The sequence below is a fragment of the Parasteatoda tepidariorum genome, chromosome 7 (assembly GCF_982258835.1).
Source record: "Parasteatoda tepidariorum strain Cologne lab strain chromosome 7, Ptep-v5.0, whole genome shotgun sequence".
NCBI lineage: Eukaryota > Metazoa > Arthropoda > Arachnida > Araneae > Theridiidae > Parasteatoda > Parasteatoda tepidariorum.
In genome coordinates this window covers 39,984,479-40,011,091 of record NC_141761.1, presented here as the reverse complement: position 1 = coordinate 40,011,091, position 26,613 = coordinate 39,984,479, and the positions used below count along the sequence as shown (strand labels likewise).

General features: G+C 26.5%; 1 protein-coding gene and 1 long non-coding RNA gene across 2 annotated transcripts; both read right to left on the bottom strand.

The window, feature by feature from the left end:
• Positions 1 to 1,277: 1,277 nt before the first annotated feature.
• Positions 1,278 to 10,717, bottom strand: LOC122270496 (uncharacterized). Its single transcript, XR_006225832.3, has 7 exons — positions 10,055 to 10,717; positions 9,743 to 9,760; positions 8,002 to 8,016; positions 5,198 to 5,215; positions 5,016 to 5,030; positions 4,100 to 4,117; positions 1,278 to 1,852 (listed from the first exon to the last, which is right to left on the bottom strand). It is a non-coding gene; the product is annotated as an uncharacterized LOC122270496 (long non-coding RNA).
• Positions 10,718 to 11,683: 966 nt separating this feature from the next.
• LOC122270497 (uncharacterized) lies at positions 11,684 to 26,230 on the bottom strand. The gene is made up of 14 exons (XM_087168761.1): positions 26,209 to 26,230; positions 24,259 to 24,270; positions 23,144 to 23,164; positions 22,370 to 22,387; positions 21,578 to 21,592; positions 19,832 to 19,876; positions 18,882 to 18,938; positions 17,484 to 17,498; positions 17,346 to 17,360; positions 16,507 to 16,524; positions 15,702 to 15,716; positions 15,568 to 15,585; positions 14,341 to 14,355; positions 11,684 to 11,751 (listed from the first exon to the last, which is right to left on the bottom strand). Exons 1-14 carry the CDS (start codon positions 26,228 to 26,230, stop codon positions 11,699 to 11,701), a joined length of 339 nt encoding a protein of 112 aa, XP_087024887.1. The 3' UTR covers positions 11,684 to 11,698.
• Between the last annotated feature and the right edge of the window lie 383 nt (positions 26,231 to 26,613).

The following is a 26,613-nucleotide window of genomic DNA, read 5'->3' as shown; positions in this document are numbered from 1 at the left end:
CAGTTAATAAACAGTTTTTCGCAAACTTAATCATTTGATTACCATTTATTTATGTTTGACTGTTTTGATTAAATATGGTAAAATAAGCATTCAATAAATTGTTATTTAACCATTTTCCAGCGAAATTTCTAACAGTCTAGTAATAGGTCAAATTTTAAAAAAAATCAAACTTGTAAATATTTTTCCGTCTGAGCATTTCAGTACAATTTAAAAAATTTTTTTGTTTGCCTGCATTAGAATAGAAGACATAAATTAGCACAGGGAGAAATTTTAGAGATTTAATCGAAACTCAACTGTTCCAACAATGGAGAGAGTCATAAATCTTTTTGAAGTTTTTACAAGCCAAATAATTGTAATTCACCTATTAGTCTTTAAGTTATAGTTTCCCAGCAATACATTAGAAACAAGCTTTTTCCGCTGAGTATCTTAAAATTGCAATGTAATGTTCTTTAGAATAATGTTTTTTTTTTTTTTTCATTAAACAAATTTCTTTCGGAAAAGTAGAAACATTTAAAATACATTTTCTTTTAGTTTGTCTACTTGTTTCCAGTTCTCGATGATACCATCTATGTGAGGATGATCAAAAGTTTCTATTGACTCTGTTAGATTTCGAACCAATGAAAGTAAATTTCAAGTTAAGAGATTGTAACTGAGTTTTGTTTAGTAAAAAATAGAAACCTGTACAAGAGTTAAGTGCTTTTGAATCTTGGACAAGTTGCATGAATATTTCAAATTATAAAATATTTTTGTCTCCGGTGTTGGATACCCAGTATAAGAAAATTTATAAAATATTAAATTTTTTTTTCAATTTTGCTTCAAATAATGTATTAATATTTTTTTGATTAGCTTTCATATTTTTTTTATTTTTAGTTCAAAAAAGTTTCACTTTGGAACAATCTTTTTAAAAAAATAATTAAGTAAAACTCTTAAAAACTGTATTTGATGAATTCCTAATATCTACTTAGCTATTTTTATAATACAAGTAGTAAAATACTTTTGTGGAAAAAGTCGAACTTTAAAACACATACCTCCTGTTGAAAAAAAATTTCTGGGATGAAATGTTGAACTAAAGTAACATATTTTGAAATTTATAATCAGTTTTTAGAAAGAACTGTAGATTACTACAGTTATTAAAAGATAAATGAAATTTGAATTGGGATTGCTTTTTTTACTGGATATTTCATGGATAATTGATATTTTTTTACAAAAATAAATATGATTGAAAACGTTAGCAATCTTTCAAGATAATATATTGAAAATGGCAGAATTCTGCATTGGGGATTTAATATCAAAATGTTTTTTTTACATATTTTAAAGTTTTATTTAATGTTAATTAAAATCCCGTTGAAAAAATTTTCTGATATGAAATGTTGAATTAAAGTATCATATTTTGAAATTTTAAAAACGTTTTTAGAAAAAAAAGCTTTAATAGATAAATAAAATTTCATTTGGGACTGTTTTTTTCTGTATATTTCAAGTTTTTCTGTATATTTCAAGTATATTGAAAGTTTTATTTAATGTTAATTGAAATAAGAAAATAATAACGTAAAATTTCTATATTTTTAAAAATACATCAATTCTGACTAAAGTGTGGAAAATATATTGAATACTGTAATCTAATATGTAATATTATATGGAATATATTTACTATAAAAATTCAATCTACATTTGTAATGAAAAAACCATTACCTTTGCCAGCTATAAAAAAATTTTCATATAAATCATGAGTGTATTTTAAATATCAAGCGAAGGAAAAGATAATCATGATGTCTTGCCTTATATTTTGATAAAGAAAAAATAATAATCCTAAACTATGAATAACATTATTATCACTCACCTTTGCTGCCAATTTCTATAATCAGAAGTACATTTTATGTTTATCATTAAAATACATATTATTAAAATTTGAATGAGGAGTAAAAAATAGGAGTGTTTCAAATCATATTCATAGTGCTATGCATTTAGACATGTTCAACGTAATATGATTATTATCAATATAAGTGAAGAGTTAATATCTCAATGCGATTGTTACAGACTTTTAAAAATGTGATTTAAAATTGAACTGCTCATTTTATTTTTCGTTTAGTTAAAATGAAGGGGACTGAAATGACAGAGTTGAACCTAATATTTTCATCTAGTATTATAATAATATTTTAATGCTAAGTACTCATTTCAGAAAACATTCAAATAGGCGTACTATAGTTTATTTATGCATTCATATGTAAGGTTGCAGTACTAGGATCTAAAAACACTCTAGAATGGCATGAAAGGCTTTATTTTATTATCGTACTGTATTGGAACGACCACCTTATCTGAATTACTCGAATAAAATTTACTTTTCTATTTGGTTCATATTTAAATCGAAGGTTTGTTTTAAAGATGTAATTGAAACATAGAAGATGTAGAGGCTGTTGGTTGCGACAGCTGAGATAGCATGAAAACCGAGGTAGAAGGATCGAGTATTGGATCGAAGACCGAAGGTAGGAGGACGAACCGGAATAGTTCCTGCGCGGATGAATACCGGCGGAAAAGTACAACCGGCGGCCGAGGCAGGGAGTGAAGAGGCTGATGTCCAGTACTTAAGCAGATGACAGTTTGCCTTCAAAAGATTTTTTAACTTCGACATCCCACATTATGACATATACAGTTCCGATGAATCGGTAAGTGGCGCTTCGCGCCAAAGGCCGAGATAAACTACATTTCCAGCATTCCAGCATTCCTTCAAAAGAGTTGTTGTGCAGCGTCCGAAAACCTCGTACCGATATTCCGTTTCTACCCGGTGACGCCCGCCTGCAGTATGAGATGTTTACAATCAAAAGTTTAAGTTTTAATTGTTCTTTTAATAACAACTTTTAATGTTTTTAACGAATAACCTGTTAATTGGAGTTTTATGAGTTTCTTAATGATGTTATCTTTTACAATCAGAGAGGATGTTTCCTTGCCATATTGTTTCATTTGACGTCTTACATTCCCATCACCGAAACCTATACAATTGGTGACCCGGACGTGAAACCTATACAGAAGACAAGGTCAATTAAGATAATGTCTTGAAGACAAAGATTTGCTCTAATTAATTTGGCACCCCCGATAAAAAAGAGTGGGATAACATATGAGTAGATGGGTTACAAGCTGTAACCAGCAAAATTGTGGCAGGTTTACATTTCTGCATTAATACGGATATAAACTCTTCAAAATTTGTACTACGTAACAGGGGTTAATGATGCAATGTTTAATTAAAATCTTTATGTGAGATTATAATGCGATTTAAAGGTTTAGTTATTTCTTGTCACCCGGTATGTGTAAAAAATTTATTCAAGAATTATTTGATACTTAAAGCATATATGTGAAGCAAAACATATTTTAAATGAGAAATTTTTCGTTAATTCTCTCTTTCACCTTTTTACGGAGCAGTGTTTCTAGCTTATTTTTTAATAGTAAATGACAAAATTGTAAGAGAATACTAACTTACATTAGAACATAAATCAATGTTATTCAGCGCATGGTTAGAGAATTAAGCTCAATGTCATAAAATTTAGGATATGTAGAAAATGACACTCATTTTTCAACAAAAAATGGTCAGCCACCCACAGCAAGTGTGTCACAGGAATGCCTCCATAAAATTATCACCGTTCCCTGGTCTACTCTATCCCAGATTTGTAACGGAGCGAAACTATATGAGACCACATGGGACGGCAAGTTGAACAGTCTCCGAGTTTAGTTAATTTAGCATTATTTGAACAGCAACTGTTAAATGTGAGATTCTGTTGCACACCATAAAGAACTTGTATGCCTCAATGCTAGACCGCACTCTGCTCTCACGCTAGAGATGATCTAAGAGGATGCAAAAATCTCAAGGAGGGATTTGCATTTTTCTGCAATAAATGGCAATTTTGCTTTGAATTTTTAAACATTTACTATTATCAAAGTTGTAATTGTGTAAGAAGAATTTCTTTATAAAGAAATAATTTCAGTGAAAATAATAACAAATATATTTTTTACTTTAAAAAGTAATTAATATTTTCATTTAAATGTAAAATGTTTGGTATATTTTTTAGTAAACAGAAAAGAAAGTGATTTTTTAAAAATGTAACCAACTTACTGTTGAACACTCGATTGACTGAAAGCAAAATAGAAAACAATACATATACATTATCAAAACATACTATTAAAATAACTAGTTCAAAATCGTTTAATTCTAATAATACTCAAACATAGTAATTAACTCAATTAGTGTACAAATATTTTTTTTTCTCAATCATTAAATCACGTTAAATCTACTCAATTTTTTTTTTTATTATCTACAAAGGTGATTTTCTTAAATGTCTTTTCAGTAAACAATTTAAATGGTTTCAACTTAAAAAATACCAATAATTTAGTATTTATGAAGTTTAAAATTAATACTGAATTATTAAATGGATATATTATTATATGTGTCGCTTAAGTTCGAAATAAATAATCAAAGTTAAGCAATTTTAAAAATTCGTTTGTCTCTTTCAAAAATATAAATTTACGGATATTACATAAATTTATTGAAATGCATTTATATAGTCAATTTCTTAATACCTAATCTGTTAAAAAAAATTATTTTCATATTTTTAAAAAGCAGATTAATTTTTACAAAACTTTTTTGTTTACATTTAAAATGATGATTCCTAACAGTTTTTATGCATTAATATCAGTTTTGCATTTCAAAATATTCACTGATGTTCATTTTAGAAGGAAAAATAGTTTCATTTTTTTATAAAAAAATAAATAAAAAGAATAAATATAAAGTTAAAAAGGAATTAATATACAAATATTTTTCAGTGTCTGTTTGCTACTGTTAATGTTACTTTGCTCGCAATATATCCTGAATTAATTTTAAAACAAACTGGCAAATCCATATAACTATTGGAATTTTACAGCAGTGTGTTGTATAGGATTGTGTTAATTTACGAATTAAATTATGAATACAAAATTATGCTACTGAACTACAGACCAATAATTTAAAAATTAATTACAAAAAAAATACTTACAGCCACAGAAGAAATCTGTTATTGAAAAAAGAAAGCAAGAACACTTTAAACAATTTTTATTTTAAACTTGATATTTAAATCATTGCACAACTTTTGTAATTTTTTTGTTTCAAAATTAAAAAGTAATATATTTAAAAATAAACATTTAACTTTAGTCTAAGAAAACTGATATAAAAACTCACCGCTAACTGCTTGATCCGCTGGAAAATAAATATATTTTTTTCTCATCCATACATGTTGAAAAAGTATGAAAAAATTAGCTTTATTTAACTATAAAAGTTAGTTACTTATATCAGCTATTACAGATTTGAAGTCGTTTTTAGATGGAATGATTGACGTTAAAAATAAATAATGGCATGATGAATATAAAAACATATAAGTCATTAAAACTCATACTACAAACAAGTAAATATAGACATAAAATAAATAAAATATAGTCGTAAATATAGTCTTCTGTGTTTCTAAAAGCTAACACGTTTTTAAAAACTAACATGTTTGTAAAAACTAATATTTCTAAAATATTACATGTAACATACCAAATCTATGAACTATAATTTATAAACATTATTTAGTAAGTTTTTAACTTTCACGTAATAGTTATTTACTATTTGATTATTAGTGATGGAAAACAGATTATTGTGATCTGCTTTCTCAAAAACAAATCATGCAAATTTTGGCTTACATTTTATCCAAGTTTGCTAGCAAAAATGTTTCAGAATTTAACAAGTGATTAAAAATCCATGATTGCACGTGCTCTATTTTGCTGCACTGTAGCGGAAACCATGTTTATAAGGTCTGAAGCATATTTGTTTGCATAAAACATGAACAGAATTACAATTTAAACTGAAAAACTTTTAAAAATATTTAAACTATTCTACAAATCAATTTTAATTAGATATTAGAGTAAAAATGTTTAATTTTTAAACCAATACGAAATTATATGAACCGCTTCATTAAAAAATATATGTTTATATTTAATAACGCACTAAATTAAAATACATAAACTAAATTTAGAGATCTTCATTGTACATAGCTATATTCAGTGGCAACTTTTTCAAAAATAAATATAAGTTCGAAATGATATATATACAGTGGTGGCCAAAAGTGTGGACATTTTTTGAAAGTTTCATGTTTTTCAACTTTGTGTGCTTGTTGAATATATTAATTTTCACTTAAATACAAACATTTATATATCAAATTGTGGAAAATTTAATGTAAAATTTAATAATAACTACAGTATTACACTATCTGTATTACAAAAAAAGTTATGCAACTAATAGTAAGATATATCTTAGATTTGCATTTTTGTAAAGTGATAATTACACAATCAATACTTAGCAGGATAACCCTTATTTTTTAAGACAACTTCACAGCGTCTTTTCTCGAGTGAACGAGTGTTTGGAGTTCATCTTTCATAATCACATGGTGCCAAGAATCAATTATAGCTTCAATAAGTTGTCTTTTATTGGATGGACGTTTTTTTCGTACAAGAATTTTCAAACGTCGCCACAAATTTTCAATTGAATTGAGATTAGGGCTGTTTTCTAATATATATGTAATATATATGTAATATATCTATGCCTTTATTCTGAAACCATGGTTTGCATACTTTTGCTGTGTGGCATAGAGCTGAATCTCGCTGAAAATTAAATGGTGCGTTGTTGGGGAAAATGTCCCTGATGGAAGGTATCAATTTCGGTCTCAGGGCAGTTTCGATGTATTTTTTGGCATTCAGGATACCATCAATCACTTGAATTCGGCCCACACCATCTGCAGACATACATGCCCAAATTATGACATTTGTTGGATTTTTTGTAGTTGCTTGAATGCAACCAGGATGAAGTGCTTCACCTGCTCTACATCTCACGTATTTTCTACCATTTCTTCCAAAGAGCAATATTTTACTCTCATCACTCCAGATTACTTGCTTCCATTGATTTTCTGACCATTTAATGTGTTCTTCTGTCCACTTAACTCGTTTTTCGCATTGCTTTTGATTTAAAAATGGTTTTTTTCCTTGGAATTCTAGCTTGTAGTCCAAATCCTGATAACCTTCTTCTTACTGTTCTTGAACTTACTGCAATACCCACTGCATTCATTTCACATCTAATGGCATCTGATGAAATTTTTCTATCTTGAAGGCATAGCCGTTTAATTTTTCTATCGATAGAAGCACTTGAGCATTTTTTTGGGCCTGATTTGACATCCTGAATGCCAAAAAGTACATCGAAACTGTTCTGAAACGAAAATTCATACCTTCCATCAGGGACCTCTTCCCCAACAACGCACCATTTATTTTTCAGCAGGATTCAGCTCCATGCCACAAAGCAAAGGTATGCAAAGCATGGTTTCAAAATAAAGGCATAGATATATTACCATGGCCAGGAAACAGCAATGATCTCAATCCAATTGAAAATTTGTGGCGACGTTTGAAAATTCTTGTACGAAAAAAACGTCCATCCAATAAAAAACCACTAAGTGAAGCTATAATTGATTCTTGGCACCATGTGATTATGAAAGATGAACTCCAAACACTCGTTCACTCGATGAAAAGACGCTGTGAAGTTGTCTTAAAAAATAAGGGTTATCCTACTAAGCATTGATTGTGCTAAGTATCACTTTAGCTAAGTATCACTTTAAAAAAAGGCAAATCTAAGATTGATCTTACTATTAGTTGCATAACCTTTTTTGTAATACAGATATTGTAATACTGTATTTGTTATTAAATTTTACATTAAATTACCTTTAATTTGGTATATAAACTTTGTATTTAAGTGAAAATTAATATATTCTACAAGCACACAAAGTTGAAAAACATGAAACTTTCAAAAAATGTCCACACATTTGGCCACCACTGTATATATATATATATATATATATATATATATATATATATATATATATATATATATATATATATATATATATATATATATATACATTGGAAAATATTATTTTAGTTCAAAGGTTTAAAGAATTTGCATACCTCCTCCGACGACATCTACAAGTTTAAAGAAGTAAAATGAATTACTACTATAACTTCTTAAGGAAAAAAAACAATAAAAAATGCATTACCTGTACCAAAGAAAATAATTCTTACTAAAATTCTATACTCTGAGCAGTTTGTTGTACAAAGTACTTAAAGTTACATTTATTTTATATCGTTGTTATTATAAATATTATTATTTTGTATTCATTGGTTTGTTACGATTACATCGAAAGGATTCAGTGCAAACTGGGAAAAATATAATTGAATTTAAATGTTTTGAATCTGCTTAAATGGCATCAACTTTGTGTTAAATTATCATGTTATTATATTGTGAAATGTAATAATATTATAAATGTGTGCAGTAAGACCTCGTTTATCCGAATCCCTTTCATTGCGAAAGCTGCTTTCTATCAATGTCGTTCCTGAAGATGTAATTTGTTCATTCATGAACATATTTATGTATTTTATTTCTGTTATATGTTCTGATACTTTTTTTTAAATAAAACGTTTTCGTTAACCAGCTCCGAAAAAAAATCATGCCACTTTCCTACTTTCTGTGATCCTATTATTATTAGAAGAATATCTCTTTACCAAGCGCATTGTATCCTATACATTAATCTAACCATCTGATGGCAGAAATACCACAAGTGCATCTATGGATGCAATTTTGACACCAATCGTATATCCAGGTTTCATTAATAATTGATTTCTGTGTTGTTCTAAATTATTTGCATTCAGTTATGCTTGTTTTGAGACACTGCATCAAAATACAATTTCTAATTCAATTACATTTCCTTGAATAAAATGACAGGTTTAGAAATATAAACTAAAAATTTAAAAACGTAACAAGCATTTTTACAGTTAAATATTAATCATAAGCAATGGAGACACGTCAAAACTACATAGAACAGATCATTTTATTCGAGTGACGAATAAGAGTTTTGTTAGCGAATGAAGTCGGAAATTTAGAAAACTAAATTTAAATAGCTTAAAACACTAGTTTATTAATGAGCAGAGTTTGTTTATGAAATTACATTAATTAAATTACTCAAACAAATAATGTTATTAATGCAATCCAAATATTGCAATTTTGCACTATATTTACGGTGAAAATTACTTTAGATGGATCTTTGGAATCGATGCGCTTCATTCTTTTCTAGTTTACAACGATCTGTGCTAAATTTATGCAATGCATATTTTAATTATATTTGTAGTTTCAACATTTCTGTATCCGTAATTTTTTTCAAGAATAATAATGCTGAAACTTTAGAAAATTACTATCACCTTGTATGACATACTGAAAATTTATTCGCTATGGTTTATTATACTAACATTAGATATTATTTGACCAGTAAATTTTACGTTTTTGGAATTAAAAATAAGTTAACGCCAGCAGTCTTAGAATTATTATTTTATAATCAATATTACTTTCTTTCATTTAAGTAACCTAATCATAAAATATTTAAGCAAAATGTAATGTATTTAAATTGCTTGTTCTCTTAAAATTAAATTAATTTTATGTTTATAGTTTTGAGGCATGTAATTAGAAAAGAAATTGCAAAGTGAGATTGGTATTAAGACAAATAGCATAAATATTATGATTAAATTTAGTACAACATTACATGTGGAATGTTTCTATAGTAATTAAAATAAGTGTAGAGTTCCAGAAACTTCCTGTAACATATTATGAAACTCCGTTGAATGTGTTAAAATAAAACAAAATAATTGTAATGCTTACTATTAATTAATGTTTGAGCTGAAATATAATATTAAAAATCATTGGTCATAAAAAGTGTGATGAATCATTTAAATTTTGAAACAATTAAGTATTTTTTTATATAAAAAATATTGTGAGTATAATTTTTTAAGAAATTTTTCGATGGACTCTCGATAGACATTCAATAAAACAAGTTTAGCAGATCAAAATCAGATTTTTTGATTCTAGAAGTATTATGAAATTTCGCCTTATAAAATTATTTAATAGTCTAATTTAGAAATATAGTCTAATTTTTAAATATTTTCTATTTATTATTAAAATATAAGTACTTACCTCCTCCAAAGATATCTAAAAATAAAAATATTTTTTCAAATTGTTAAAGTAATAACATAAATTTGATGCTGACAGAAACCATAGACTAAACAGGTTAGAAAATAAATATATGAGTAAAAAAATATAATTTCAAAGTTACGAGATGGCTCTTATTTTTTAAAACTACGGCATGTCTGTCCCTTTAATTTTATCATTTGATCATAAAATAAAGTTCATATTCAAATACTAGGGATGAAATCATTTAAAATAAGGAAAATAAATGAGGAGTTTAAATAAAAACTGAACTAAAATACAAAATTAGAAAAATATCTCAAAAAGCTGTCATATGCAAGCAATATTTTTTTACCTTTTAAAAATTCACAAGTCACTTGTGTTTCACTCTTAAATTTGTTAACAAGAAATTTGAATACTTTTATTCTAATCAAAAAGTGAAATCCACTTGGAGAAAGAGTTTATTGCCAAAATCTTATTAGAAAAAAATTGTGTTGTGCTATTCTAAGTGAAAACTGAATACTTATAGTTATAATGTAACTTCGTAAATAGAAAAATTGGAGTTTCGCTTAGTGAAAATTTAAAAAAATGAGTCATTTAGCATTTAGAAGTAAAATAAAAATAAAAAAAAAACTTATAAGGAACTAAAATAATGCGTAGAATATTGTACTTACTTCCTGAAACAAGAAAGAAATAAGATGACATTTAAAGAAAAGAAAACAGAATAACATACGTTTAAAGAAACTTTATTTTTATTTTCCAAAATGATTTTTTTTCCAGTTAAATTGTAATTGATAAGATTATCGTATACAATACGATGTTAGGTGCAGTAATTTTTTTACATTGCAATACATAATAATAAATTAAAACATTGTAATACATTGTATTTATATAATTACAAGTAAACAAAGAGAAATATATTTATTTCTGAAAATCAATCACTGTCTGAAAAATCACCACTTAAAAGCATCTCGTATAACACATCCAGTGATTTTTTAGATGAATGATAAATAGTTCAATTTCTCAAGGTTTATTGCCAATTCTTAAAAAATCCTTATTTAAATGTCGTTATTATAATATGCTATGCATGTTGTGACACAGTTTCGCCTTATTTTAATGTTACTTACATAAGATTAAAATATTTTAACTACTAATTAATATTGTTATTTCGTTAATTCATTTATTCGACTTCATTTAGAAAAAGAAAAGATAAACCTTGACATGACAAATTAGTTATTTTTCTATTAGCTAGCTCTTTGAATTTTATAAAAACTTTCTATGTCTCTAGTTGATGACTTTGAATTTTTAATTTAAACATAAAATTTTTTGGTATAAAAGAAAATGAAACATTCAAATTTTTGTTTTATGAAATTAAGACTAGATAATGAACCAAATTAAATAACATTTTAAATATCATAAATCTGCTAATATACGAATGTGTATATGTATTATTCAAATAAGTGTTATTGTGCGATAAGCATTATTTAAACCATGCGTATTTTTTTAAATACAAAAATAAATAAACGCAATTAAAAAAATGAAACATTAAGTGTTTTAGATTTAAATTATATATTCTGTCTACTGTGATTTTTTTTTGCTTGAGGAAGAATGTATGTAAACAGGGATACAAAACCAGTTATATAACTTATAACATTAAATAATACATAATAACTCTGTAGTTAATGTTTTCTTACCAAGAAGGCCGGCTGAAAAACATGTAAATTTGTTGATAATCTACAATAATTTATTGTAAAAGCATTTTGCAACATAAAACAGGTCAATAATTTTAAACACTAAGCTTTAATATTAAGAAAAATATGAAATTACGCAATTAAATAGTAGTTTTTTTTTACTGAAAATACATTTGAAGCTCGGTGCAAAAGCTGAAAAATGAGGAATTGTAATACAAAGTGAACTTATTTTAATAGTACATATATAAAAATTAAGTCAAAAACAAAATTTTCCTGAGTCGTAACAAGCATTTGTGCTCAATTTAAAGCTGACTATAAAATCACTGTGCTTAATTTGTAAAAAGTGTTGAAATGCGCTGTTCTAAAGTTCAGTACTGCCTTTAAAATGACATCTTATTTAAACTGAGATGTTTTATTGTCTTATTTATACTTTGAACCCTTCGCCTGCTACAAGGAAATGTATCTAGTATTTATTAGTGCTTCAAAAAGAAACTTAAAATTAGTTTTTGACCCTTAATGTGAGTCCCTTTTTTATTTATTATTTACAAACATTAAAGGTACATAGGATAAGGATTGTGTCTACCATGTATGCAAGATATAACTTATTTTAACTTACCTGTGGTATACATTTCAAATACTTTAAATATTTTTATACGCATATTTTCCAACTTTTTAAAACAATTACTATGTCATTAGTTTCAAATGAAAACTCATTCATTCCCCAAATTATTGCTCTAATATTTTAAGAAAACAATAGCACAAATAAAGAGCCCTGGCTATGAATGCAACGAGGATTTCATTTAAAGATTAAATGTAGCAAGAAAAGGGTTAAATTTGCATATTAAGGTATCACACTGTCTGACGCAGCCTATTGGTCATGAATTTATCTTAAAAACAATAGTACTTGATCTCGTTTTTCTCCCCTTTAATCTTAAGAAGATTTCAAATAATTAAGAAAAATTGAAAATAATTTAATCATTAGATAGTAGTAATTTATCAATTGATAAAAGAACACAAGTTTATATTTTACTAATTCCATATTTAAGAAGAAAAATTAACTTGCGTATTTACAATAAAATATTTCACTATTATTCTGCTGAATAAGATTTTGTTCAACTGAAATCTGCGCCAGCAGTTTAATTAAACGCATAGGAAGGACATAGGAAGGAATTTAAACAAAAACATATAAAATCTAATGGTACTTTCTTAGAAACATTAATGTTCCTAAATATGCACTCAATTTTTTACTCTGTCTTTGGCAAAGGAACATAGCTTTTGTTTCACACTAAGGTTTTAATTAAGGTTTTAATTAAGGTTAAGGTTAAATTTAAGGTGAAGGTTAAATATACAGTGAATTCGCGATAACTCGAATCTGATAGGACTGACGAAAACCTTCGACATATCGGAAGTTCGACTTACCGTTAATTTCGGTTTTGGAGTTTCAAAATATTGTCGGATTATTTAATTAATGCTTATTAATCACAAATCTTCTAAATGCTTACAATATTTAAGTTCATTTTTCTGACAAGCCATTTACAATAAGACTGTTTGAAGCACTTTATGATACCCTGGTCCATCGGCTGCAACTTTGCTGTTGTGTTTGGCGGGAGAAACTGCAAGTTTACTGCTTTCAAATTAGGTAGATCACTATGCGCTGTGCACTATCCATAAAGAGTATCAGTTTTCTTTTCTTAGCGAAGAATTTCCGATCCAATTTTCTTACATAGTCTTCAAATAATACTGATGTCATCCAAAACTTTTTGTTAGACTTGTAATCCAAAGGATACGTTTTTACATTCTTGAAACATCGGGCATTTCGGTATTTTCCGATAGCAAGTAAGGGCAGTTTCTCTGTCCCAGACGCATTTCCTCCAACTAGAACAGTCAAACATTCCTTGCTCATTTTACCCCTGAGCAGTTTTCATCCTTAAACATCATAGTCTTATTTGGAAGATATTTAAAAAATAAACCCATTTCATCAATATTGAAAACATCATTTTAACTGTATTGAAGTAAATTTGGTAACGTTTCATTTAACCACTGTTCACATACTTCAAGAGGGACAACTTTAGCTTCTCCATGAAGAGTGCGAAAGACATTGTGTGTGTGTTACAAAGGAAGGGACAAGATATCAGCTTCTAGTTTTTTTTTTCTTGCTTCAAAAGATCCAAAAAAATCGAGTTAAAGGGAGTAAAATTCGAGTAATCGAGAATAATTAACATGAAATTGAAGATAAAAGGGTCGGGACCTCATAAAAAAATCGAGTTATAGTAATATTCGAGTTATCGTACTTCGAGTTATAGCGAATTGACTGTAGTTACAGATTTACAAAAGCGTCAGTTACATTACGAAACCATGCAATCAGAAAAATTAGATTATACTATAATGTGATATTTACAAAAACGGTGATTTGTAATTTTATTTTTTCTGATAACGTAAGTGCTAAATTTTCACTCCCATTATTTACATGAGCTAAGACAAATATTTTGAAGGTTATGCAACTGGTTTAAAATTAAATATTTTAAACAACTTCAATTGCGTAATGATTCCTCAATATAAAATAATTAATTTAGGAATTGTAAATATAATTCATGAAATACTCACGCTTCTTCTTTTTAGCTAGAATAAATTAACATAAAAATGTAATTTATAAAAAGTATATATATAAATTAATTAAGAAACAGACTTATAATAATGAAAGAGATAACTATAAACTCCTCCGTCCCGCAATGGACTGATCGTTAAGACACTGTTCCCAGCAGATCACCGAGGTCAAGCACCACTGGCTGCGGTCAGTGTGCGGGTGGGTGACCACTTGGATCAGTCTGCGTAGAGACCGAGGGTGTGCGGTATTGGTCCTCGTTAAACAGTTCTACCGTAAAGTGCTCGACTTCGCGCGCAGGTCACTGGGCTACCGAAGCAGGGGTGCCATCCCCTCTGCAGAGGATCAAAATTTGATGGCTTGTCTTCGGATCATCCTCAGGTCCCAGACCGTCACCAATAGCCCATTGTGCAGCTCTAGTGCGACGTAAATTAACTACTACTACTACTATAAACTCCTCCATAATTGAAACGAATGAGCAGATAAGAAAGGTCACATAATTAGCTTTTTTTTTCTTTTCATTTTCTTTCCCTGCTCTTTTACATTGATGCAAATGAAATCGAATGGTTTGTTTCAAATAGTTGCTATTATAAAATAAAGCTGATATTAAGGGGGTCACAGGTTTTCTGAAACAAATACCAGTTTATTTTTATGAAAAATTGAGAGCACTATTTTATAATAAACCAATACTACTACTAATAATAATAATAAATAATATCTAACAAACTAAAGGAAAGAATTTTGAGAATTCCATATTTTCTATGCATGATGAATTCATAATTAGCAAGGATCATGATGTATAAAAGGAAGTAATTAATACCTAATGGTCTTAGTAATATATAGGGGGAATTTGAAGAGATTGCAAAACAATTACACGAATGAAGCACAACTACGGAACCACGCTATATCAATTAATTGCTCTTACTATAACTTAAATCATTGTAAAACTTGTTGTTGTAGATATCAAACAATATAAAGCATGCACATTCTTTATGTTTTAAATATTTATTTTTATCCATATTATCCATATTATGTTCTTTTCCCGGCATAAATTTATATAAAAACTATATCTTTCTAAGAATTTATTTATTAATAAATTGCAGAAACAAAAGAAAAGTGTATTTTTCTCAAACTTAAACTTTGCAATACAATATATCGCATAGTTATAACTTATACACTCAAAAACAATTATAAAATTTCAGTGATAATTAGGATTAAGTTATACACACCTCCAAAAGCATTAGCAACTGCAAATGAAAAAAAAAAAACAATTATTAATTCATAGCATTTAAGACTTATATATTAAGCTCATAATATTAAGCTCTCTAATTTTAGTACATAAAAAGGTTATTATAATACTTACTTCCCGATGTTAAGCCTGTAATTCAAAAATTTAAATGTTATAGAAATTTATTTATATGTAGCAGTGTAAGAGCTAAAAAATAATTAACCTTATGTCTCAGTGCATGATTGATGTGTTTTTGAGTTAAAAGTGTTTCATTATACCAAATTATATATTCACCCTAAATGATGTCTATATTTTAAGAAAAGCTTGAATTATGCTTTTCGTATTAGTTAAAAAAGATTTTGTCAAATGATAGCAAATTTCTTGTATTCTAAAAAATATTTTACGGAGAAAAAACAATAGATGAAAAAATAAATTTATTTTGCGAAGCTTGAAAAGTAAAGTTATGTATTGATTCACTATATCTTAGACATTTGGAAACTTCTAAAAGTTTTGAAGCAATTGAGCTTTTTCTTGTATTCAATATTAAATTTTGTTTCAGTCTAAAGTAAAATCACTTTAAAATTTTAAGCTTTAACTTCTTGACAGATTATTCAATATTTATATATAATCAATCACAATTATAAAATTTCTGAATAAGAATTTCGTTTTAGCGTACTAAAGTCAAGCAAATGCGGATACGTATTGCATTTTTTATTCATAAGCAATAATTGCCTTTACTGCTAAAAAAAACTGACTTATATTAATTATTATTGCAATTTTTTTTTTCATAAATGCAATGCTAAAAATGTGGACTTAGATATGAAAAAAATACATTTAACCAAGCTGAAAAGAAGGTTAATAAAAAGTTCTATTACTGTATGAGTGTTATAAAGTGATTTAACTTAATATCTATATAATATCTTTCAAACAACGAACTTACCCTGTACTCCTGTATTGACTGCAAAAGGAAAATAACATAAAAACTAAGTATTAAAGTTATTGTTAAAAAAAAGCTCTCAATTTAATAAAAATTGTACTTATATCAATAGCTATTTATCTTTTGAGGTTTTTCAACTATAGTCATATTATAATTATTAAATCAAATCATTTTCTAGATAGCTTACTTTGCACTAAGAAGGTAATCAGCAAACATTTTCTTAGTCTTCTGTTCATTTTTTTTTTAGAAAAATTTTTTCATTAAATTTTTTTTAAGTAATTTTAAAAAATTGTATCTTTTATTAACATATTTTACTGCAATTATATCTTACAATTTTTTTGTAATTTTTCATTATGCTCCTAAATTTGATGAAGAAACTCTGAAAAATTTTTTTTAAAACAAAATATAATGAAAAAATGTTTCTACTAGCTGCAGTTTTGAAAAAGTTTTAACTTATTTTTATATTTTTTAGAATTTTTTAGTTTTTAAATTTACTTTTAACATAAAATAAAAGATTATGTACTAAAAAGTAAATCATTTTTTGCGTCATATTGGTGAATCGTAGGAATATATTTATCCAGGTCATTGATTTTAGCAAGCAGGGGAATTTGAAATAATTAACACACACACTGCACAAAATTATCAACAGGATCAGAAGGACTCTTTAAAATTTCGTATTTTTGAACAAATAATTAAATATTCTAAGGAGTTCAATCAGTTTTTTTGAAATTATTAAAAACATATTGTTCCCTATCAAATAAATCAATCAAATAAAAGAAAATAGTATGGTTTTTTTTTCTTCATAAAATTCTTGATTTAGATTACATGAATCACATACTTACCCTTGTCAGCGGTTCCTGTAATGCATTATGATTTACATAATTACATATTGCACTATTTTAATCATATATAAATCAGAAAATATAAATATATATAAAAATTTGTAAAATAATTTCATGAAAAGTACATTACACACTCACCTGTGACTACACCCTCTAAATTATAAATAAAATTCGTATCAGAAATTTATTATAAGTACAAGTAATTGCATAAATGCATAGATAATTGTTCATAATTGTTGCTTTTTCATACTTGTTTAATAATAAAATATGTCAATACAAACTGTTATGCTAATAGACCAAATTTATTAATTGTGTTTCAGTTCTAAAATTATTTTTTCTCTTATTCATTTCAATTTTTTGAAAAAATTTTTCTGTTTAGAAAGGCTCTAAAAACCCACCTTTAACACGCAGGAATTATTATTTTTCTCTACATTATTTTAAAGTATTTATTGTACACATATTTTTAAAATAATTGTAAAATTGAAGTTAAAAATGATCTATGCAACTTTAATAAAATTATTTTGTTACCACATCCTGATATGTCAGTTTTTGTAGTTAAGAGAACCAAAGAATCAAATATAATTTTCAATAATAAATGTATTTATCTTGTGTGAATTGCAACTAAGTTTAATTCTAATCTAAATCAGCATAATATAATTTCATAAATTATTTTAATTCATCATTAGCTTTTGTTGATGTCGAAAATGTTTGATTATAAGAACAATATGTGTGAAATTTTCTTTATATGTTTAGCTTCTATTTTACTTTTAAAGCTCTGATAAACTTTTCACTATGTAACGAAAGAAATGCTAGGCCATTTATCTTTTTCATCAATTATTATTTTTTTATATTGGTGATTCCAGTTTTTCCTCCTTTGCCACGTTTGCCTCCTTTGCCTCCTTTAGCTGCAAATACACATGTAAAAACATTTTTTGAGTCTGCCGTGATTTTAGACAAGAAAGATTTTTTGTTCTCTTTTCCCTAAATAATACGAATTTCCCCATTTCAACTAAGCAAACATATTATCGACAGAAATTTCATTTTTAAATGTTCCGATTTGATTTATTTAAAAACAATTCGCATTGATATGAAAATTATTATTCGAAAACTGTATGTTGGGCCACATTGTTTATAGAGTATTTCATAACTTAAAAAGTTTGATTTAAATATTAACTATGTCTTTTACACATATTTTTAAAATTATTGTAAAATTGAAGTTAAAAATGATCTATGCAACTTTAATAAAATTATTTTGTTACCACATCCTGATATGTCAGTTTTTGTAGTTAAGAGAACCAAAGAATCAAATATAATTTTCAATAATAAATGTATTTATCTTGTGTGAATTGCAACTAAGTTTAATTCTAATCTAAATCAGCATAATATAATTTCATAAATTATTTTAATTCATCATTAGCTTTTGTTGATGTCGAAAATGTTTGATTATAAGAAAAATATGTGTTGTAGTTTTTTTTATTCCTTTGTATGTAATATATTTATTAAAATATTTGTAAAGACTGTTTCATAATTACTTACTTTGGCATTTTCCAGTTTTTCCTCCTTTGCCTCCTTTGCCCCCTTTGCCTCCTTTAGCTGCAAAAGTAAAACAAAATAAACATGATTGTTCGATTTTTTTTTGCAATTAGCAGACAATAACACACATTTAGCACTGTATGTACACATATAAATGCTAGTTTAATTACAAAAATATTAAAAAAAAGCTAATTTGAAATTATTGATCTCTTCAGAGACCTACATTGAGTAGTCTATAATGGCAGGAATATGTCTTTATTTTAGGTATTTTTTCAGATTGAATTTGTTGAATTTTTTTTTAATTTTTGAATTGCGGGAATGCTTCACTTTAGGTCTATTGTAAGAACTCACTACAAATGATTCAGCACAATCAACTAAATAAATTAGAGACATGAATTGTTTTAATTTTTTTCATATATATATCATGAACATCATTCACAATCCTAATCACAATTTTTTCCCCGACTCATCAGTAGCTGACATTTCATACTCTAAGGATATAGGTTTAGCTATAAGCGAAAAATGTTTCCACACTAGTCATTAAAATTTCCTCAAAAGAATTGATTTCATATGCGCTAGGCAAATTTCTCTTGATCAGAAGAGATCATCAAATTCATAAACGTTTCAATTGTTAAAGCAATTTTTTAACACAATTATGATTTTAGAAAAATATTTAGCATACTAATGCGATTTCAATCACATTGTTTGATAAATTTAGACATTAATTTTACCAAATCAATATTACCTTTATTCTAATATTTATTCTAACATCCTATCTAATGAGACAATCCTATCTTATATATACAAAATTGTATGATTGAAGCATTCAACTATAATTACATTTGATACTTTTAACTATGAAACTGTTATCTGTTTCAGTATGAAAAGTGATAATTATTGTTCTGAAATTTAAAATTTTGCTAAATACTAAGTCTATTTTAATGTATATTTACATGAATTTCCAGGACCTCCTCGGCCCGCTCCTCCTCCTCCTCCACCTTAAAAATAAGAAAAAATGTATTTTTTAGCCACACAACTAAAATGCATTTCTTATTTTATAAATTTGATTAACTGAGAAACTGTTACTCTATCTACACCTGTTGCCAAATTATTGTATATCTTGTTTTTATCTTTTAAAATGTTCTCAGCATTATAAAATTAGTGTAAAAATAGAGTTCACCACGAGCAAGGAAAAAATGTTCAGCCAACTTTTAAGTACTCTCAATTTAGTAAGTAGTAAAAAGAAGTACGACCTTACACGTAAGGATTTGGCTAGGGGCGAAAGGAGTAAACGAGAGAGAAACTAAAATAATGCTATCTCTGGTTTCCAATTTATTTATTTACAGTCTTTATTTTCAATGTATATCTTTATGCTGATCAAATCTGTTTTGTAGTTTTTCAAATAATTTTTAAAGGTGACTGAATTTACATGAGGTTTAGAATTTTGTTGGTGGCAGCACTGTAGAAACGCCACTCATTAGTATCGAATCATGTCGCATATGCTACGTGCTAGTTACATACTTTCTATATTTTAGATCAAACAAACTCTTCATATTAGCATGCGCGCATATTGTTTTATGGTTTTTAGATGAACAGTGTATTAAAGGCATTTCGAAGATTGACTAAATATCTGAGTTACCAAAATCCTTTGCTATGTTGCGTAAAATATGCTTTGAACTATTAACATGAATATTTGTTGTTTCTGCATAATATTTAACACATTCGTACTTTTTGAACCTCCAAGTTACAAATTATTGTCTTAAAAATTGTTTCTATTAAAAATTATTTGCCTAATTGCTTAAAAAGGGTAAAGTAAAAATATAGGTAACTGAGTAGATATAATGTAGTATTATGAGATTTTTCCCTTTTAATAAACAATACAACAAAATATTTGATAAATCATTTCGTGGTATGTTCTCAAAAATGAAGAAATTCCATCTGCATAATTTTAATGTAATGTATAATGTTTCTTTTATTTTTTTATACCAAACAAAAATTGAAATAAAATATAAATGTAATTTTTCTTAACTGAATCTCTTATTCTTTTGAAATAAAACCAATTAAAAATCTTACCCCTCCTTCACAATAATAAACTCTAAATTTTCAAACTCTTAACATACTTTTTATAATAGTTGAAGACTTCCTTGAGTTTAAGATCTCCTACTTATAGAAGCCTTCATTTCATAGGACCCCAAAACTACATTTTAATACCTCCTTAATGTCTCTGTTCACGCCTTTTCTTATCAAGTGAAGCTACTACACAACCTTTATGATATTTAAAATAATTTTATCGCAGTTTTTCATTCACATGTAAAAAGCTAAATTTTCTTTTTACTTTGTGAAGTCCAATTCCGTTGATTATAACTGTCCTCAAAAATGTTTTGTAAATTTTGTTTATATTTTTTTTGTTTCCGGTGTAAATTGTTTTGTAATTTAGTCCGTGGCATTAAAGATGATATTAAGGATATATTTTTTGTTTTTGATAGTTCATTTTTATAATAAGAAATGACTCATTTGAAATGTTAGATTAAAATAAATTTCTGTTTTTCATTCCTCTTGTTTTTGCAATATCTTTCTTGAAAGTGAAGGGTAAATCAGAAAAATAAGAAAACAATTTAAAATAAGACTAAATTGAAAATAAAACAAATACAAGAGATACGATTTAAGCAGAAATAAACGTTACAATTTTTTTTACTTACGTCCACCATTTCCAGCTGGAAATGTTAAAATAAAGTTATGAAAACACTGCTTTTTGTATTCCATTGTATTAAATAAGGGTACAAAATTTAAAAGAAAATTAAACCATTTAACTGATTCTTTCAATAAACACAAAATAAATACCAAATGCCTTTCTCACTCTGAAAGAAAAATAAATTCAAAATTATAAATTCATCATAAAAACATATATAATTTGTATGACATTAAAAATATCTCTGAAAAAAGGTATTTAATACATGTTAGTTCCCTATTATGTCACACCCTTATCACTAACAAAGAAGAGAAGGAACTGGATCGGAAATAATTCTAAACACACGTGAAGTTTACAAGAAAATAAAAGTTAAGAAACAAAGCATTGTTGGAAATTTACCTTTGTTGAGTTCGTTAGTTTATCACTGAAGTGTATTTATTATATTCAGACAAATTTAAGCGAATACTTTAATGCATTTAAATATTTTCTAGCCATGCTTTTAGTTAACCATGGTAAAAAATTATGACAATTAGAGCCTAACATAGTAAACATATGTTGAAACTATCTCTGTACTGTCCCAGATTGGGACACAATTTTGGAAATTTTCTGATTTATTAATATTTTTATTTTTTGATATAGCAATGAGGTGCTATTGAGTTTGCAAGGGCTACTAATCCCTCTGCAGATTTAGCCAATATAATTATATTAAACTTCATTTGACTTGTTTTTTTTTTCATAATCTTAATAAGCAGTATGAAAATTGAAATTTTAATTGTCGAATAACTTTACTTATACTTACTACGTATTCTGTAATGATGCACTGAAAATCAGAACATTTAAGATCATAATGTGCAGTTTACAAATGCATAACCTAAAAATCTAACGTACCATCTAACATTCATAAAATATACCATGAAAATCTAACATACCATCTAACATTCATAAAATATACCATGAAAATCTAACATGCCATCTAACATTCATAAAATATACCATGAAAATCTAACATACCATCTAACATTCATAAAATATACCATGAAAATCTAACATACCATCTAACATTGATAAAATATACCATGAAAATCTAACATTCCATCTAACATTCATAAAACATACAATGAAAATCTTTTCATGCCAAAAAAATGTTCTGATGCATTTTATTAAATAAAACCTTTTTAAATGTTGTTAAATAATTTATGAGATCTATTTTTAAATTATCCAATGATATAATAAACTGAGATAAACAATTATTTTTTAATTTAAATTTCTTCCTGTTATTTATGATCTTCCTTTGCATTGTATAAAAACGATAATTTATCATTGTTAACTATGTTTGTAACGTATGCAGGAAAACAACTTATGTCATTTACGTTGTTTTCCTGCTTATATTAAGCTTCTGAGCAGATAAAAGTATTCTTTAGTTCATTACTACAGGATTCTTAACTTTAAAGCAGCTTTTATAATTCCGACATATTTTTAATTTGCAAAGAAACTGAAAAGCAATTTTTTTTTGCATTTCACAACACAATTTAAATTAGAAAACTCGCTGATTAATAAGAGTTTAACGTGAACTTACCATGAGTAACAAACTTTCCAGCTAAAATGAAGCAAATAATAATTTGTTATAATATTTAAAATACATATATTATAGATTTATTTTTATTATTCAAGACAATAACTAATTAAAACACCTATGGTATAACTTTAGGCATATAAGTAAGTCAAAAAAAATTTCCAATTTTTTTCTTTAAAAAATATCAAATATGCTGGAAATATTTTTAAGATAGCTACTATATCGTAATTCATTAAAAGCATAACTTGTAGTATGAAATTGAATGCCAAATACAATTATTTATTGATGCGCAAAATAATAATATCTAATATTATTATTAGGCAAAAATTATTATGTATTAATATCTATGTATTTATTACTAATATACAGAAATTTCAGAAGGTTATTAAAATAATATATGATTCGTTCAATTTATTTTAATCATAAGTATATTTATTTCCTTCCAGAAATAGAAATCAATGCTTACTATATTGATTTCTATCATTCTCTTTTTCTGTCATTTTCTATCATTGATTTCATATTCTCTATTGATATATGTTTGTGCTCTCCAAAGTAAATTCATATAATATGATGTTTTTTTAAAGGAGAAATTCTTGCACTTAAATTATTTAACTAAATATTTTATACTTAAACTAGATGAAAGTTGAAAAATTGGATTAAAAAATTTCAATTGCATTTGTTCAAGATTAAACAGGGCGCATGCGTCGTCATTGCATGCGTTACTAAATCAAAAGCTGCTGTTTGATAATTTTTCAGAATTCGTTTTTTAAAATTTTATTATGCCTTGAGGTTGGTGAGTTTATTTTTGAGATATAGAACCAGAGAGTTTCTATAAAATACTTCTCGAGCGGTGAAAAAAAAGAGAATTTCGGCATTTCAACAAAGTTTTTGTTTTTCTTGTTTTAATTAAGAATCTGAAAATCCAATCTGCAGTTCACCATTATTAAAAATATGCAAAATAATAACGATGAACTTAAAATAATGTTCAGCAGTTTAAAAAAGTAAATTTAAAATTTTCCTGACATAATTGGATAATATCTATTAAAACAGTAAAAAATACGTAATATTTCAACGCAAATAATAATGTTTTTTAACTATTAAAAAGTAAAAGTACTTACTGACTCTGTGAACTATAAATTAAAATTTAAAATTAGATACAAGGTACATAATAAATTTTAAATTGAAATATTTTATGTAACTTTCAATACAACTCAGCAAATATTTTTTCTTCATATATATATATACATATATATAGCACATTTTAACGACATAGTTATCTTTTTATATTTGTAATAGCAAGATTGAACCAAGCTGTTTTTATCGCTTTGTTTTATATCATTCATGATGCTCTATCACGATTCTTTTCGCATAATAAATGAATGTTCAAATATCGGCTAGTAATATCAGCTAGTAGTTCAAACATCTTGGCGAATCAATATTTAATCATACTGATTTTTGCTGCTTTATTTACTAATTATAAGACAATAAAAAATAAATCTATTATATTAACTGTTGAGAGGTAAATTTGAACCAAATGTAGAAAAAAAAACACGGAGAGAAAAAAATATTGAAATATTTATCATTATCGTCCTTATGTCATTAGGAAAATAGTTTTATATACCAAATTCTGAGAAAAATTGCAGAAATATTTATTTCTATAGTTCTAGCCGTGTAAAGAAAACGAAGTTTGTTGGATACAATAGTAATTTTTTATTTTTTTTTATATATACCTTCTACTATTTTAAGGCATGTCTATTGAAAAAGTATACAAATGTTGTTTACATTTCTAATATGAAAAGTTTATAGAAAAATGAAAGTTCAGAAAAATTGCACGTTGCAACATTTTTAATTATTAAAATAGTTCTAAATGAAAATAATAATAAAACAATCGATTAAAATAAATCTTAATAATTAATATATTAATATAATTATCTATATTAATATTATATAATTATATATATTAATATAATATTATTACATATTAATATAATATTATTATATATTAATATAATATTAATACATAATTAGTTCTTAATACATTTTTCAAAGGTAAAAATGCATTTAATTTTGAAGATAAATTCCTAATGCTAAAACAACGTATTGAGTTATTGTTTAAAAATTTATATTAAATTATTTGTTTTCAGAGTTTTGAAAACTATTTAAAGTAAGACATCGAAAATATTAGTATTTATTAAGTTGCAGTTGGCAACTATGGTTATCCCCTCCAGTTCACCACTGGTTTGGCAGAAAAATCCCTTCTGGTGCTTTAGAGTTTAAGGGCAAGTAATGGCAGTTTCGTGATTCATCAGTAGCCATTTAAAATGTTTAATGTTCTAATTTAAGTACCAAGTCTTGCCAATAGTGAGAGTGCAATAAAAAACCAGCTTCTCCCCATCACATCAAGGACAAAGGAAGTCTTGGAACAAGTATTGGGATAAATTTGCCTTCGCGGTGCACTTTTAATGGAACTAACTTGCATTTGCATTACATGGAGGGGAAAACCACGAAAACCTCCCACGGTTTTCCTGACTGCAAATAGACTCTAACCCGTGATCACGTTACAACTGAGGATATTTTACGTTAGCACTCTTGTCGGAATTCGTATCGACCAGTAATTGCTGGGATTTGAACCCGGTTCAACTCATTGAAACTCGAGCTCTATTCCCTGAGCTCGTTGAAGAAAATTAAATTATTTTTTTTTCAAACGTTTATTGTATTCTAATTTAAGACTTTTAAGACTCGAGCTTGAAACTCGATCTCTATTCCCTGAGCTCGTTGAAGAAAATTAAATTAATTTTTTTTTCCAAACGTTTATTGTATTCTAATTTAAGACTTTTAAGACTCGAGCTTGAAACCCGATCTCTATTCCCTGAGCTCATTGAAGAAAATTAAATTAATTTCTTTTTCAAACGTTTATTGTATTCTAATTTAAAACTTTTAAGACTCGAGCTTGAAACTCGATCTCTATTCCCTGAGCTCGTTGAAGAAAATTAAATTAATTTTTTTTTCAAACGTTTATTGTATTCTAATTTAAGACTTTTAAGATTGATGAATTTTTATCAACTTACCACCAGCTAAATAAAAAAACATTGGAATGCGTCAAAAAATGTATTTTTTACGAGTATTATATTTATATCAAGTATTTATATCAAGAAGCACAAGATCAGTGATATTAGCAAAATATACTTACGATCTGGAGAAGAGTTAACTAAAAAACAATAAAATAATTACAATTAAATTATAAAAAATTATTAAAAAAACCAAATATATTAAATTATAAATTAAAACTACAATATAAATTGAAATAATAAATTAATTAATAAGTAAAAAAATAACTATATTCTCTTATACTACTGGTTACTCAAATTCTATTATTTTTATTTACTCATATTTATTAACTCATGAGTTGTTTATAAGTTCTCAGAAGCTATTAATTCATTTTACCAAAATACTTGTAAACCAAACGACATTAT